Source organism: Cervus elaphus, chromosome X (genome assembly GCF_910594005.1).
Source record: "Cervus elaphus chromosome X, mCerEla1.1, whole genome shotgun sequence".
NCBI classification, from domain to species: domain Eukaryota; kingdom Metazoa; phylum Chordata; class Mammalia; order Artiodactyla; family Cervidae; genus Cervus; species Cervus elaphus.
Window position 1 is genome coordinate 178,636,570 of NC_057848.1, and position 16,295 is coordinate 178,652,864.

Here is a 16,295-nt window from a genome sequence, read left to right on the forward strand (position 1 = left end):
GCAGAAAAGGAAAGAAAGAAGAAGGAAGACCAAGAGGAGGGAAGAAAGGGAGAGACAGAAAAAAAGGAAGAGAAAGAAGAAAGGACAAATCAGGAGGGAGGCAGACAGAGGCAGGCTGGAAGAAGGAGGCCAGGAAAAGAGGGGAGAAGGGGAGAGCACATGGTCATGGCTCACTGTCACCCAAGCCTCCAGAATCCACTGCCACCAGGGGGGCACCACGGGAGCAGCCAGGAGACGTGCCATGAGCAAGCAAGCTGTCAGCCACCCACCACATCCAGCAATGAAACAGCCACACACCAGGGCCCGCCGTGGCCACGTCTTTCTGAAACCGATACTCCAGACTCACAGCTCTACGTGGGTTCAACACGTCTCACAAGGAACACCCCAGAAAAGAAAACTCTCATAGAACGGCCCCCGTGTGCAGAGGACGCCAAAAAAGGGTTCTCTGGGGTCTTCCAGCGTCCGATGGGCCAGGTTTCGACGTTTCCATACCACCTCCGCTCATCAAAACACATAACTTGACAACAGACACTAATCTCGTGTTGTGAGGCTTGTCTTCAAAGCTGAGCATCTTACCCACTGAGTCAGAAACATGCTCACGGCTCTGCATTCGACTCTGGTGTTTAAATGAGAACGTGTGTGTGCTAATCACTCACACACATTCCAGTTTTTTAGAAAATCCTGAGGCCGTTACCCTGGTGCTCATGTTCCTATCGAGCGCCTTCCTTGTCTCCAGGCTTGAGCACCAAGCTCTGAGTTTGAGCATCTTTCAGACTGGGGGAAAATGTAACTCAAAGAGAAACACTGGGACCTCACTGGTGGTCCTGTGGCCAAGACCCTGCCCTCCCAATGCAGGGCACCCGGGTTCCATCCCTGACCAGGGAATTAGATCCCATGTGCCAAACTAAGACCTCGTACAGCCAAATAAAATAAAAAAGAATAGGAAACACTGATTCACTTCCATTGAAGCCTTACTCTTTGAAGCTCTTTTGGCTAGATCTAGGAGAAGCAAAAGAAAAAAAAAAATATATATGTATTTGGCTTCTGTTCCCCTCCAGCCTTGCCTCAATTCTAATTGTAGATCTTTTACAAGTATCTCCTGGAACTGGGGTCATCTGTCCATTTGGCCACCTCTGGATGCTCACCCTTCTGCCAGTCTAGCACACCTTCCTGAGAGGGGCCAGATGGAAGGCGCCCACTCCTGCATGGGAAACAAGATGCCATCAGGCAACCCTTACCCTCCTCTGGCAAACAGAGAGCTATAAAAAGAGCTGCTTATTTTAGATTTCCACATCCAAACGCCCATGTCAGACTGTAAATTTCAGGCTACAAACCGTGTCTGTGGACCTGAATCTCTGGAATGCTGGAAGGCGAAGGGTCAAACTCTAACCCTCGGCAGTGACTTTGCCTCCATCAGCATCAGCTCAAGTCTCCTTGGGAGTTTCCCAAGATCCCTCAGGAAGCAGGCTCTGAGGCAGTCCCAACATCAGTTGGCAGATGACACAGTAAGGACTCAGGATTGTACACGGGATGAGAAATTCAAATACCTCAAGTCTCCTCCCAGGAAGAGGGGTAGGCACGGCTCACGGGGCCCCCACAAACCATATCATAACCCGCTCCTCTAGTGGTTCTGAAAGCAAGACCTAGACAAGAGCCTTCCAGAGACGCCGGACAGAGGTCAGTTGTGTTCAAAGTAGCAGAGTTCTCTGGTGTCAACACAAATCCCAAGTTAACAGGACTTGAGGACAAGTGCCGAAACACCCAGTGACAACAATCACCATGTAGCATTCTCCACATTCCCCTTACAAACTGTCTGTACTGTCCACTGTTTTGAGTACCTCCTGATACTGAGTTCCAGAAAAAAGTGAACCACTTGCCTAGTATTTCCACTGTAATTCCCTTGGGTCAAGAAAACAATATGGCTGTTGTCCTAATGAAGACGAGGTGTGTGAGTCGCTCAGTCATGTCTGACTCTCTGCAAGCCCAGGGACTGGAGCCCGCCAGGCTCCTCTGTCCATAGGATTCTCCAGGCAAGAATACTGGAGTGCGTTGCCATTTCCCTTCTCCAGGAGATCTTCCCGACCCAGGGATCAAACCCAGGTCTCCAGCCCTGCAGGTGGGATCTTTAGCACTGAGCCACCAGGTGGGGCTAGGAAGTGCATGAGGGTGGCTGCAAATCTAAGTAACAGCGAATGCATCATAAGAGATAACGTTCCTTCCACACTCCCCGCCAGGCAACCTGTCCAGACTCACACACACAACCTCACTGATGGTCACCAAAAGTCTAAAGCACAGACCATTGCCTCTCCTCGCTACATAAAAACCTTCCAAAGTGGCATGGTTAGTAACTTGCACAAGCTCACAGGGCTGGACGCAGGAAGCACCGAAATCGAAGCGGCAAAGTCAGATCCCGGTTTTCTAGCCATGTTAGGAACCCTCAGCCACCGTTCCTGAGTTTCATGCCAACCGGAGTTCTGCTTCTGTTTTAGATTTTTTTTTATATATACGGTAGCCAGACCCCCCGGAAAGGAGGTGGCGGTGAGTGCCTCACCGTTCTCTTTGAAGCATAGCTTCTTCTTCTGGTAGGCGATGAAGCTGGAGATGGCTCCTCCCAAGGCCACCACGACGGCACCCACGATCCCGGGGATCACGCCTGGCGATTCGCCTGTGGGGAGAAGCACAGGGCGCCGTGATGGGCAGGAGGGAACTCTCACAGGGGAGACCATGGAGTCGGGGGTGGGACAGGCGGGCTTGTGGCCCCGCCCGGAGGATACAAATACCCAGTAGAGCGGACCCAGCAGGGACCACTCAGAGGCTGTGTGACCTCACCCAACCAAACTCCCAGGTCTTCACTTCAGTTCAGTTGCTCTGTTGTATCTGACTCTTTGTGACCCCATGGACTGCAGCACGCCAGGCTTCCCTGTCCATCACCAACTCCCCGAGTTTACTCAAACTCATGCCCATCCAGCCAGTGATGCCATCCAACCATCTCATCCTCTGTCGTCCCCTTCTCCTCCTGCCTTTAATCTTTCCCATCATCAGGGTGTTTTCAAATGAGTCAACACTTCACATCAGGTGGCCAAAGGATTAGAGCTTCAGCTTCAACATCTGTCCTTCCAATGAATATTCAGGACTGATTTCCTTTAGGATGGACTGGTTGGATCTCCTTGCAGTCCAAGGGACTCTCAAGAGTCTTCTCCAACACCACAGTTCAAAAGCATCAAGTCTGCAGCACTCAGCTTCCTTTATAGTCCAACTCTCACATCCATACATGACCACTGGAAAAACCATAGCCTTGACTAGACGGACCTTGGTTGGCAAAGTAATGTCTCTGCTTTTTAATATGCGGCCTAGGTTGGTCATAGCTTTTCTTCCAAGGAGTAAGCGTCTTTTAATTTCATGGCTGTGGTCACCATCTGTAGTGATTTTGGAGCTCCCCCAAAAAATAAAGTCTGACACTGTTTCCACTGTTTCTCCATCTATCTGCCATGAAGTGATAGGACCAGATGCCATTAGCTTAGTTTTCTGAACATTGAGCTTTAAGCCCAGGTCTTCACGTCCTGTCTTAAAAAAACCCAAACCCAATGACTTCTTCGTTGCTCTTATTTGCTGGACTGTGACAGTGTTTGATCTGCAAGGAGACCCAACCAGTCCATCCTAAAGAAATCAGTCCTGAATATTCATTGGAAGGACTGATGTTGAAGCTGAAGCTCCAATACTTTGGTCACTTGATGCGAAGAGCTGACTCATTTGAAAAGACCCTAATGCTGGGAAAGATTAAAGGCAGGAGGAGAAGGGGATGACAGAGGATGAGATGGCTGGATGGTATCACCAACTCAATGGACATGGGTTTGGGTGGACTCCGGGAGTTGGTGATGGGCAGGGAGGCCTGGCGTGCTGCAGTCCATGGGGTCACAAAGAGTCGGACACAGCTGAGCAAGTGAACAATAATCTGATCCATGATGTTACTTCTTGAAGGCTCACAAGATGGTGAGCATTTTCAATGCAAATTTTATAAATTCAGGCCTGAACGTGTTTTTTAGAGACATAATGGTGCTTCACACTACATGTGTGGTAAGTCGCTTCGGTCGTGTCCAGCTTTTTGTGACCCTGTGGACTGTAGCCCGCCAGGCTCCTCTGTCCATGAGATTCTCCAGGCCAGAATACTGGAGTGGGTTGCCATGTCCTCCTCCAGGGGATCTTCCCGACCCAGGCATCAAATATGCATCTCTTAGTCTCCTGCATTGGCAGGTGGGTTCTTTGAAACACTAGTGCCACCCAGAAAGCCCAAAATGAAAGTAAGCATACGGATAAAAGACAAAAACTCAGCAAAGACAAACAATACACGTATTCCTCAGGCTCTCCTAGTGAAAACTAATTCGACTTCCTTAAAAGAGACAAGCCTCTCTGAAATGATAAATAAGCAAGTCAGACACAAGGGAGACTGAAGACAAACTATGTACTGTTTCGTCCATCATCAACAGCATCTTTTAAATAGAACTCATCATTCCCTAAAGGAGAAAAAACACTTAACACTGAAATTCTAGGTGAAACGAACAGCAGAAATGGCTTTCTGTACAGATGCTACAGAATATGAGTCTGACCAAAGACTCAAGAAAGTGAAAGTGAAAGTCGCTCAGTTGTGTCCGAGTCTTTGTGATCCCATGGACTATACAGTCCGTGGGATTCTCCAGGCCAGAATACTGGAGTGGACAGCCTTTCCCTTCTCCAGGGGAATCTTCCTGACCCAGGGACGGAACCCAGGTCTCCTGCATTGCAGGCGAATTCTTTACCAGCTGAGCCACCAGGAAAGCCCAAGAATACTGGAGCGGGTAGCCTAACCCTTCTCCAGGGGATCTTCCTGACCCAGGGATGGAACCCAGGTCTCTTGCATTGCAGGTGGATTCTTTACCAGCTGAACCACCAGGGAAGCCCAAAGACTCAAGACAAGTACCAAATTCCTGGCTGTTTTCATCTCACTCTCTTCTTCAAGGAAAAGAATAAAGCCAAACCAAAACAGTGAAAGTAATTTATAAATCAATTCGGCCCCAAGGACTGAGCCAGAATGTCAGCTTCGGCCTGCAGATCATTCTTTGCCTCTGGCTGTCCAGCGTATAACCATCCCGTACCAAGCTGCCGACAGCTTCCGGTATGTGGATCCCGTGCTGCTGGACAGAAACGTTGTGACCACTGCTGATGGTTTCAGAGGCTGCCCTCTTCGTCTTAAGAGGCTGCCCTCTTCGTCTTAAGGACGCGTTCTCAAGTTCCAGCGACAGCTAGGGGAGCTTGCGTATCCACCCAGCATGCTAGCGTGAGTCGCTCGTGGGAAACATTGTTGCTGCCCCCATTTGTGACGGTACAAATCCCATTGCTCGATTTATCTGGCATCCTCTGGGCAAGCTGCCCAGAGCAGAGGGATTCCAGGACTGGACCATGCAGAGTTTCGGTGGGAAAGTGGGGAATACGGAAACAACCCATGGACAAGGCTCTCTGGAGGGCTGCCACCAACAGCAACAGACTTGATAGTCACATGCAGGTTCTTCCAGCTAATAGGTATGTGCACGCTCATGTGTGTGTGTGTGTGTGTGTGTGTGTGTGTGTACAGATACGCATGTGCACATGTTCGTGTGTATATGCGTGTGCCTGTATGCGTCCCAGAGCATGCACGCTGCATAGGGACACACGGTACCGGTGCCCACACGTTCACACACGCGCTAGTGCATGAGTGATGCGGGCATGCGCTCACGGGTGCACACGTGTGTGTCTGCGTGCACAAATATGTACTGAACGAGCATTGTGTGTGTACGTGGGCCTGTGTGCCTTGTATCTGAGCATGAGGGCGTGTGTGCACACACGTGTCTGTCTGACTGCTTTGCAGATCTGTGTCCGGGTACCTCCGCAGCCTGGTTGATTCTCCCCCATCACCTGGGCTCTTCAGCAGTGCCGACCTCCTCCCCACCACCCCACCCTCCTAAGAGGCCACCTCCTACCCCCATGCTGACCCCCTGGGACCCACATTCTAAACTATCATAAACTAACAGACCCGTTGTTCCACACGATCAGAAGATTCATACCATCTTCAGAATAAGGCATTAGGTGTGATCGGATATAACTGCCAAGAAAACTCATACGATTAAAACTTGTAAATAACTTCAGAAAATGCTTCTGGAATCCTAGCTAGGGAAAAGTTTGACATTATGGAAGGAAGGCTGTGACAAGCCTAAACAGCATATTAAAAAGCAAACACATCACTTTGCTGACAAAGATCTGTATACTCAAAGCTATGGTTATTCCAGTAGTCATGTACGGCTGTGACAGTCGGACCATCAAGAAGACTGATGCACCAAACAACTGATGCTTTTGAACTGTGGTGTTGGCGAAGGCTCTTGAGAGTCCCTTGGACTGCAAGGAGATCCAACCAGTCCATCCTGAAGGACATCAGTCCTGAGCATTGACTGGAAGGACTGATGCTGAAGCTGAAACTCCAATCCTTTGGCCACCTGATGCAAAGAACTGACTCATTTGAAAAGACCCTGATGCTGGGAAAGATTGAGGGCAGGAGGAGAAGGGGACGACAGAGGGTGAGATGGTTGGATGGCATCACTGACTCAATGGACATGAACTGGGGCAAACTCCAGGAGTTGGTCATGGATAGGAGGGCCTGGCGTGCTGCAGTCCATGGGGTCACAGAGAGTCAGACACGACTTAGCAACTGAACAACAGCGTTATGACGTAGTATGAATAAAAAGACTGACAGTTTTACGTAACATTGGTTGCATTTAAACTGATATAAAATACTAGAGAGAATAATGACCTTCACTGTTAGAAGATGGACACTATTCCTATTTTTCCATGTCAAAAACTAAACAAGTAAATCAGTTTAGCCAGTCACTCAGTAGTGACTGACTCTTTGCGACCCCGTGGACTGCAGCTCTCCAGGCCTCCCTGTCCATCACCATCTCCCGGAGCTTGCTCAGACTGACGTCCATTGAGTCGGTGATGCCATCCAACAAATACATAAATGTACAAAATATACAAACAAATAATATATATCAATGAACAAAAAACGTCCACTCAAAATGGGAAGTTTCAACGGCTACTCAACTCAGAAAACTGACGGTAGTCAACTCTGAGAACACGATGATGCGTGAGAAAAAGCAAAAAACATCAAGAAAAAAACAAAAGACCTTTTGATCAAGCTCCTATGTTTCTCCATGTTGATTCTCGATATTAAAAATCGCATTGAATACTTCTGAGCTTTCATTAAAACCTGTCAAGGAAAGTCAGCAAACTAAACCTCGAATCCAGAACAAGAAAATATCTTTTTGAATACTGTTTTCCACGACTGGAAAATAGGAATTCCCTTGCATACAGAGTTCACTGTAAGATCACGCTAACTCTGAAACGACCTCCTTTCAGCGGACACAGAGTTCAGCGAAGCCTAAAACACACACAGAAGGAATCAGAGGAGCCACAGGGTCTCACCGGAAGAGTCAGGCTGCTTGGGGTCTGGCTGAGGTTTTGGCTTTGGTGAGTCGGGTGACGATCCGCCATCTGTGAAAGAGGACAGTCGCAGCTATGAGCACTCTGAGGTCAAGAAAGCAAAACATGCGTTTGCACGTGTGGGTGCGAAGTCACTTCAGTCGTGTCCGACTCTTCTGCGACCCCATGGACTGCAGCACCGCCAGGGTCCTCTGTCCAGGGGATTCTCCAGGCAAGAATACTGGAGTGGGTTGCCACGCCCTCCTCCAGGGAATCTTCCAGATCCGAGGGATCAAACCCACATCTCTTATACCTGCTGCCTTGGCAGGCAGTTTTTTTTTTTTTTTTTTTTTTTAACCACTAGCGCCACCTGGGAAGCATTTGCATACAGATGGTTAACTGGACTGTGGGAAATGGAAATGTGCCCTTTGTCACGGCTGGGGACACCATGTCAAGGTGGGGATACCCGTACACACAGCCACCTGCGGATTTCTGCCCATCGGTGGCATCCAGCTATAATACTTCACTTCGTGTACCTCCCATAGAAAATAAAGCAGATGGCTGGGCCAGCTACAGAACCTGTGGGGTGCAGTGCAAAGTGAAAATGCACTTTGCATGTCCTTGCTCCAGACTGTACCAGGAATTTCAATGCAGGCGGCCACGCTGAACCATGAGAAATGCAAGTATGTACTTTGTTTAACCAAAAATGAAAGCCTTTGTGAGCGTGGGGTTCCTGTGTATTCCCACGTGCCTGTGAGGCCAGTCCTACCAATGGTATTCAAAGTGCCTTACACACCCCAAAGACTCCAAGAGTTCAAAAACAAAAGTCGGCGTACAGATACAAGCCAAAAACTCAGCCACACAAACCATACACCTATTCCTTAGGGTTTCCTGGCCAAAACTGGTTGGACGTCTTTAAAAGAGACACGCTCCTTTGAAATGATAAATAATCAAGTCAGACACGTAGGAGATTTAAAGACAGCCTACTTACCATTTCCTCCACCACCAAGGGCATCACTTAAATCCCAGTTATCGTTACCTAAAGGAGAAAGATAGTGCATACTGAAGTTCTGCGAGAAATGAAGAACAGAAATGGCTTTCTAAGCAGATAGTACAGAGTATCAGTCTGACCGACAACTCAGGGGAAAAACCAAACTCCTGACCGTTTTCACATTCTTCTTCTATTCAAGAAGAATAAAAGGTCAAGAAGAAGAATAAAAGGAAAAACTAAATCAAAATAATGAAAGCAATTTATAAATCAATCATGCCCCATGGGCCGGGTTGGAATTCCAAATTCTGCCTGCACACAATTCTTTCCCGTTGATTGTCCAGCTTATAATCAACCCTCCCAAGTTGCGAATGACTTCCGCAATACAGACTTCACAATGTAAGAACAGATATCTGTGGTCAAATCTGGGCTAGTGCCCACTGAAAGAGGGATTCAACTGACCCAGCTGTGCTCCATAAGACGAAGTTTTACGTCCATAAAATGAAAGACTCATGATGGCTTCAGATGCTGCCTTCTTAAAGACTCTTTTTCAAGTCCCAGAGACATATGGGAGAGTTTGTGTATCCACCGAACACGACTTAGCGAGTTATCATGAGACGCTAGTGGGAAACATCGTTCCTGCCCCAGGGAGCCCGTGATGAAACAAATTCCATTGTTCAATTTATCCACCATCCTCTGGGCTAGCTGCCCAAAACAGAGAGTGTTTTCCAAGACTGGACCATGCAGAGTTTCGGTGGGAAAGGGGGAATATGGAAAGAACACGTGGAGAAAGGCTCTCTGGAATGCTGCCAACCAACAGCAACAAATTTGATCATCAAACGCAGGTTTTTCCATCTCTGTGTGTGCATGCTCATGTGTGTGTATGTATGGATATGTGGCTCCTCCGTCCACAGGAGTCTCCTCCGTCCACAGGAGTCTCCAGGCAAGAATACTAGAGTGGGTTGCCATGTCTTCCTCCAGGGGATCTTCCCAACCCAGGGACGGAACCCAGATCTCCCTCATTGCAGGCAGATTCTTTACCGTCTGAGCCACCACGGAAGCCCAAGAATCCTGGAGGTGGGTAGTCTATCCCTTCTCCAGGGGCTCTTCCTGACCCAGGAATCAAACTAGGGTCTCCTGCATTGCAGGCGGATTTTTACCAGCTGAGCTCCCAGGGAAGCCCATGTTTCCCCATATTAATTCTCTATATTTAAAATCTTACACAGTTTTTTTTTTTTTTTCCAATCTCCATTACAATCTTGGAAGTAAAATCAGCAAACTAAATATCAAATCCAAAACAAAAAGAAATCTCTCTGAATACTGCTTTCCAGGACTGGAAAATTGGAATTCCCTTGCATAGAGCATTCACTGAAGGATCAGAGGGTCTCACCAGAAGTGCCAGGCTGCTTGGGATTTGGCTGAGGTTTTGGCTTCGGTGGGTTGGGTGATACTCGGTCATCTGTGAAAGAGAACAGTTATACTTATGAGCAGTTTGAGGCTGAGAAAACAGAACATGCATTTGCACGTCTTTACGCCAAGTCGCTTCGGTTGTGTCCGACTCTTTGTGACCCCGTGGACTGTAGCCCACCAGGTTCCTCTGTCCATGGGATTCTCCAGCCAAGAATGAAGACTGGAGTGGGTTGCCATGCCCTCCTCCAGGGGATCTTCCCGACCCGGGGATCAAACCCACGTGTCTTGTGTCTGCGGCACTGGCAGGCGGGTTCCTTACCACTGAGTGCCATCCGGGGGGCATTTGCTTTCAGATGGGTAACTGGACGGTGAGAAATGGAAATGTGCCCTTTGTCACGGCCGGGTACCTTATCATGGTGGGGATACCCATACACACAGCCACCGGTGGACTTCTGTCCGTCGGCATCCAGCTATAATACTTAACTCCCAACAGCAAATAAAGCAGATGGCTGGGCCCGCTACAGAATTTGTGGGGTCCAGTGCAAAGTGAGAACGCATGCTGCATTTCCTTGCTCAAACGGTACTAGCGTTTTCAATACGGCGGCCACACAGCATTCATTCAACCAAGGCTGGAAGCCGTACTGGGTGTGACCCCACGAACCCACAAGGCCAGCCCTGCCAAGGGTGTTTCCATTTTGTCTCATATCGCCTCAGACACCCTAAGAGTTCTAAATCAAAAGCAGACACACAGGGTAAAAGACCAAGGCTCAAAAACAACAAACAATAACACTTTGTTTCCTTGGGTTTTTCCGGGTGCAAACTCATCTGATTTAGTTAAAAGAGAAAAAAGCCTCTTTGAAATGATAAAATAACCAGGTCAGACCCACAGGAGATTTAAGACAAGACTACTTACCTTTTCCTCCACCACCAAGGGCATCGGTTAAATCGAAGTCGTCATTCCCTAAAGGAGAGAAAACAGTGAACAGTGAAGTTCTGCGTGAAATGAAGGACAGAAGTGAGTTTCCATGCAGATAGTACACAATAACCGTCTGTATCATCCGCAATGCCAAACTCCCGACCGTTTTCACGCCCTTCTTCTCTCCAAGGCAAAGAGCAAAAGGAAAAAATCACAATCACGAAAGGTTATCTATAAATCAATTGTGGCCCCCATGGACCAAGCTGGAATTCCGACTTCTGTCTGCAGACCATTCTTTCCCTGTTGACTGTCCACCCTCAAACCAGCTCTCCCAAGTTGCCGGTGATTTTGGCAATGTAGACGTTCTAATACAAGAACAGAAATCCCTGGCCAGATTCAGGTTCCTGCCCAGTGAAAAAGTGATTTGGCTGACCCAGGCGTGCTCGATAAAGTGATGTGACGTTTTAGAGGGTTGGAGATTTTCGAGGTGGCCTTCTATGTCTTAAGGACTCTTTCCAAGCCCCAGAGACACCCAGGAGAGCTTCTGTATCCACCCAACACGAGGTTCTGAGCCATCCTGAGTCATAATCAGGAAACACCATCCATGCCCCCAGGAGCTCGGGATGGCACATGTTTCCGTGGTTCAACAGTGACTCAGCCAGCATGCTCTGCGCGCACGGGTAGGTCAAACACATTGCTATGAGCAACGCTATCCCTTCCTCACAACGCTTCCCTGGGGGCTCAGACAGTCAAGAAATGGCCTGCCATGCAAAAGACCCGGGTTCGTCGATCCCTGGGTCGGGAAGATCCCCTGGAGAAGGCAATGGCAAGCCACTCGAGCATCCTTGCCTGGAGAGTCGCATGGACAGAGGAGCGGGGCTGCAGAGAGTCGGAACATGACTGGGCAATTAACACTGTCACCTTTTTAGATGAGAAACCCAATAATTAAACTGAGCTCTTATATATACATATATTAAAATAAGTGATAAGAGCTCGGTAACTTTGGGCATTGATTGCATGCTGGGTGGCTAACCACCAGTGAATCTGTGCCTGCGTGCTTGTGCGTGTGCGTGCTAAGTCATTTCAGTCGTGTCCAACTCTGAACCCCATGGACAGCAGCCCGCCAGGCTCCTCTGTTTGTGGGATTCTCCAGGCAAGAAGACTGGAGTGGGTTGCCATGCCCTCTTCCAGCGGATCTTCCCGACCCAGGGCTCGAAGCAGCGTCTCTTACGTCTCCTGCATTGGCAGGTGGGTTCTTTATCAATAGGACCCCTTGGGAAGCCGCCCCCACACCCCAGTGAATCTGATCCTTCGACGAGTCCATCATCGGTCTCTGAATCTCAAGTTTTTTTTCAGAGAGGGTGAGTGACATCAGGTACCATCCTCGTAGACACCGAGATCGGACTCTGCTCACAGGTCATAAGAGGGTCCCAGCTTCTAAAACTGCGCCTCCCAAGAGATGAGTACGTCAGTCCAGTAACAGACGCTCGGCGTCAAGAGACGCTTCCCACGGGACCCCCAGAGCATCTCGCCAGCGGGTCAGCGCCTGCCGGACGTGAGACATCACAGCACCGTTCAAACATTAACCAGGCCGTATCCGTTGAGGGCATCTAGCTGTCTGCATCTCCCCCAGCTCCTGGGGAAAGTGGGGTGCATGACAGCTTCTGTGCCGTGTTTTTGGACGCTGAGCACCCGTGCTTCTTACCGGGCGCCGGCTTTGGTGGAGGAGAAGTGGGCTTCTTGTCATCTGAGGAAGAGAAAAGACATTTCAGCCAGGAAATCTGGCGGCTGGGAAACACAGTCAACCCTCCACGCTCTCCTGTTTCCTTAAAAAGAATCAGAAAGGGGGGGGGGGGTCTTCCCTTGGTGTCTCCGGGGGTTAAGGATCCCCCTGGTAACACAGGAGACACAGATTCAACCCCTGATCTGGGAAGATCCCACAAGGCAAGTAAGCCCACACTCCGACAACTCTTGAGTCCTGCGTGGCCTAGAGCCTCTGCCCTGCAGCAAGAGAAGGCCCTACAAATGAGAAGCCTGTGTACTCCAATTAGAGAGTAACTCCCGCTCGCCAAAACTAGAGGAGAGTCCACACTCAGCCACAAAGGCCCAGCAGAGCCAAATAAATACATTTAAGAGAGGGAAAAAAAGAGAGAATGTTTGAAGCATCATGGTCTCCAGACAGCTCATCCAGTGGCCAAGGAGCGAAAGAGGAAGCCTGGAGAAGAGGTGTTTAGCACAAGAACACGGGACAGAGGTCGGGGGCTTTGCAGGAGCCGGGGCCGGGGTGGGGGGGACCCTTGGGCTGTTCAGGTTTCTTGAGCGGAGTGCCCTTTTTGCCATCTGGGACCCCCAGTGAGGCTGACCCTCTGGGCACCAAGGCAGAGTGGGGCTGAGATCATCTGGACCACGGACACTTTCAGGGCATCTCTTCCCAGCAGCCAAGCAGAAGAAGAGTTCCACCGTTAAAAATAAGAGTCTCCCCCCTCCCCGGCCCCTGTTGGCTTTTGGGAACCCAGCCGCTCTCGTGGGTTTCACTGATGCCTCCGCATCGCACCCCAGGAGTTAAAAAAAAGATGTCCTGGGATGGATCCTGGGCCCCCCAATTCAACGGGAGCCTCAGAATGTGACCTTCTTTAGAAAGCGGGTCTTTGCAAGTAATGTTGGTGAAGGTGGGGGAGTCACAGTGGATTAGCAGAGACCCTTCCAGGCGACGGCCCTTACTGAGAAGGAGATTAGGAGATGGAGAGGCGCTGACGCCAAGTGGCCACGTGAAAGGAGACGCGGAGATCGGGGAGATGCAGCCACGAGATAAGGGATGGAGTCGGTGTGACCCCGGGGGAGCAGCCCTCGGGAGACCAGGCCATGGGACACCAGCCCACGAGGGACCAACGGACAGGGAATCAGCCCATGAGAGCTCATCAGCCCATGAGAGCTCAGTCCACAGGAAATCAGCTCACCCAGGACCAGCCCATGGAGGACTGCCCACTCCTCCAAGCGCCTGGCAATCCTGTGTGGCCTCCTGACCACCACAGGTTATGGAAGTTATCCCACCAAAAAAAAAGGATTAACATATCCCGATGAGAGCATCTCAATTGTCCTCAACAAATATGAGTCTAGTGATCGCCGTTAAGACGTGTTTCAAAAGATTTACTGTATTCCAAGTCTATAAAACGCTTGCAATATTACTTACCGTCAAGGGCGAGCGATAAATCGAAATCATCTGAAAAAAAAAAAAAATAGTGTCCAGTTGGTTACTAAAAATTAAATTCGGAAGGTAAGAGAACAATAAAAAGGGGGCATGGTTTTGGAAGGAGGATCACGTGTTGAATTCTCTTTTGCAATAGTCACTCTCAAGCCTAAAAGTAAGAACATGTCAGCTGGTGTTTTAGACTGTTGACGATCTCAGGGTTGAGCGGCAATTAAACTGGCGGGAAGCCAGGATCATTCTGCACGTGAGTTACTCTAAAAAAAAGCAGGTCTTTTCAAAATCGGCAAGGAACAACTTCCAGCACTGGGGCGGGTAGCCATTCCCTTCTCCAGGGGGTTCCTCACGCCCCAGGGATCCAACCTGCGTGTTCTGCATGGGCAGGTGGATCCTTCACCGTCTGAGTTACCAGAGAAGCCACATTTCCAACACACGATGGAGAAAACATGGAGAGGAAAACCCTTGGAATAGCAACCTGTCTATAACTATACAACCCAACACACTCCCTGTAGAAACACCAGATGATCCAGAAAAGGGTAACTTTTCCTTTTTTTTCGTTAACTGCTGCCGAGAAGGGGGAAACGGCCTTTATTCCGCTCTTCTCCTATCTGGTTGCTGACTGCCTTGTTGAAACGATGTCAATACTATTTCTCTTTCTAGCCGATTAATGGTGAATTAAAGAAAAGCAAGGGGAATTCTGCTGAGTGTCCGGTCAGCAGAAAGGAGAATGGTGGCCGACTGGAGGATCACTGTTCAGTTCAGTTCAGTCGCTCAGTCGTGTCTGACTCTTTGTGACCCCGTGGACTGCAGCACGCCAGGCCTCCCTGTCCATCACCAACTCCCGGACTTTATTCAAACTCATGTCCATCGAGGCGGTGATGCCATCCCACCCTCTCATCCTCTGTCGCCCCCTTCTCCTCCCGCCTTCAACCTTTCCCAGCATCAGGGTCTTTGCCAATGTGCACAAATCAAAGATGACACACATCCCACCCTCCCCCCACCTCAGGAAGTGCCCGGCATCTAACTGGCCGCCTTCATCCCCAGGAAGCTCCAGACGGTCACGATATGTTCTGTCCTGCGGAATGTCACACAGACAGATGGGAACTCTCCCCCTCTGCCTTCCTCTCTTTGTACATGTGATTGACTGTGTGTGTATGCGTCTCTATCCATTTACAGAGTGGCTTGGCCTTCCCCGGTGGGTCAGACGGTAGAGAACCTGCCTGCAATGCGGGAGAGCTGGGTTCAATTTCCAGATTGGGAAGATCCCCTGCAGGAGGGCATGGCAACCCACTCCAGTATCCTCGTCTGGAGAATCCCATGGACAGAGGAGTCTGGCGGGGCTACAGTCCAGGGAGTGGCGAAGAGTCAGACACGCCTGAGCGACTTTCACTCACTTGGGATCCACGCGGGGTTGGCGTGTAGGTGTGTGGTTTGGGGTGTTTGCATGCATGCATCCGAATAGGTAGGTGGGCCTGCTTTGTACGTGTGTGTGCAAGGGTGTGTCTAAGTGCAGCGTGGATGTCTGGATTTGTGGTATGTGCACACGCGGGGTTTCCTGTGCCGATGTGTCTAGGTTGGGTGTGTGCCTACGTGTGAGTGTAGACTTCGGAGCAGTGTGTCTGTGTGTGTGTGATTTTTCCCCATGTGTGTATTAAGAACAGGCAGGCAGATATTATTTTTAAAAAAAAAAAGAATGCAATCACACCATTTGCGGCCAGATGGGTGGACCTGCAGAGGATTATACTCAGTCAAGTCAGCCAGACAGAGACAGACAGATATCATGTATCACTGACGTGCACAATGTAAAAAAAATTGTACCAGCGCGGTTATTTATAAAACCAAAACAGCTTCACAGACACAGAAAACACAACTTGCGGTTCCCACAAGGCAGAAGTGGTGGTGTGGCGATGAATAAGGAGTTTAAGACTCAGACGTACACACTCCTACATCTGGGGCTTCCCAGGTGTTTCAGATGGTAAAGAACCCGCCTGCCAACGTAGGAGGTGGAGGTTCCATCCCTGTGGTGGGGAGGATGCCCTGGAGGAGGGCATGGCCACCCACTCCAGTATCCTTGCCTGGAGAATCCCGGGGACAGAGGAGCCTGGCGGGCTGCAGTCCACGGGGCCGCAGAGAGCAGGACACGACTGAGTGACAAACACGCTCACCCTAGTGCATGTGTGTGTTGGAGGTACGCGCTCACGCGTGCATATGTGTGTGTGTGTGTGTGTGTGTGAGAATATGTACTGAACAAGTGCTATGCCTGTGTGTGTGAATACGTATTCAACATGCTATGC

The 16,295-nt window shown here is 49.6% G+C and overlaps 1 protein-coding gene across 2 annotated transcripts in view; it reads right to left on the reverse strand.

Annotated features, from left to right (window-relative positions):
* The window catches only part of CD99 (CD99 molecule (Xg blood group)), a 32,169-nt gene that overhangs the window by 6,554 nt on the left and 9,320 nt on the right, over positions 1 to 16,295 (reverse strand). For both annotated transcript variants that reach the window (XM_043895201.1, XM_043895202.1), the window contains exons 2-8: positions 13,987 to 14,016; positions 12,502 to 12,543; positions 10,794 to 10,841; positions 9,861 to 9,929; positions 8,474 to 8,521; positions 7,486 to 7,554; positions 2,552 to 2,665 (exon numbers count right to left, since the gene is read on the reverse strand). In XM_043895201.1, coding sequence (XP_043751136.1) covers positions 2,552 to 2,665; positions 7,486 to 7,554; positions 8,474 to 8,521; positions 9,861 to 9,929; positions 10,794 to 10,841; positions 12,502 to 12,543; positions 13,987 to 14,016 — 420 coding nt within the window. The remainder of the gene's footprint in view (positions 1 to 2,551; positions 2,666 to 7,485; positions 7,555 to 8,473; positions 8,522 to 9,860; positions 9,930 to 10,793; positions 10,842 to 12,501; positions 12,544 to 13,986; positions 14,017 to 16,295) is intronic.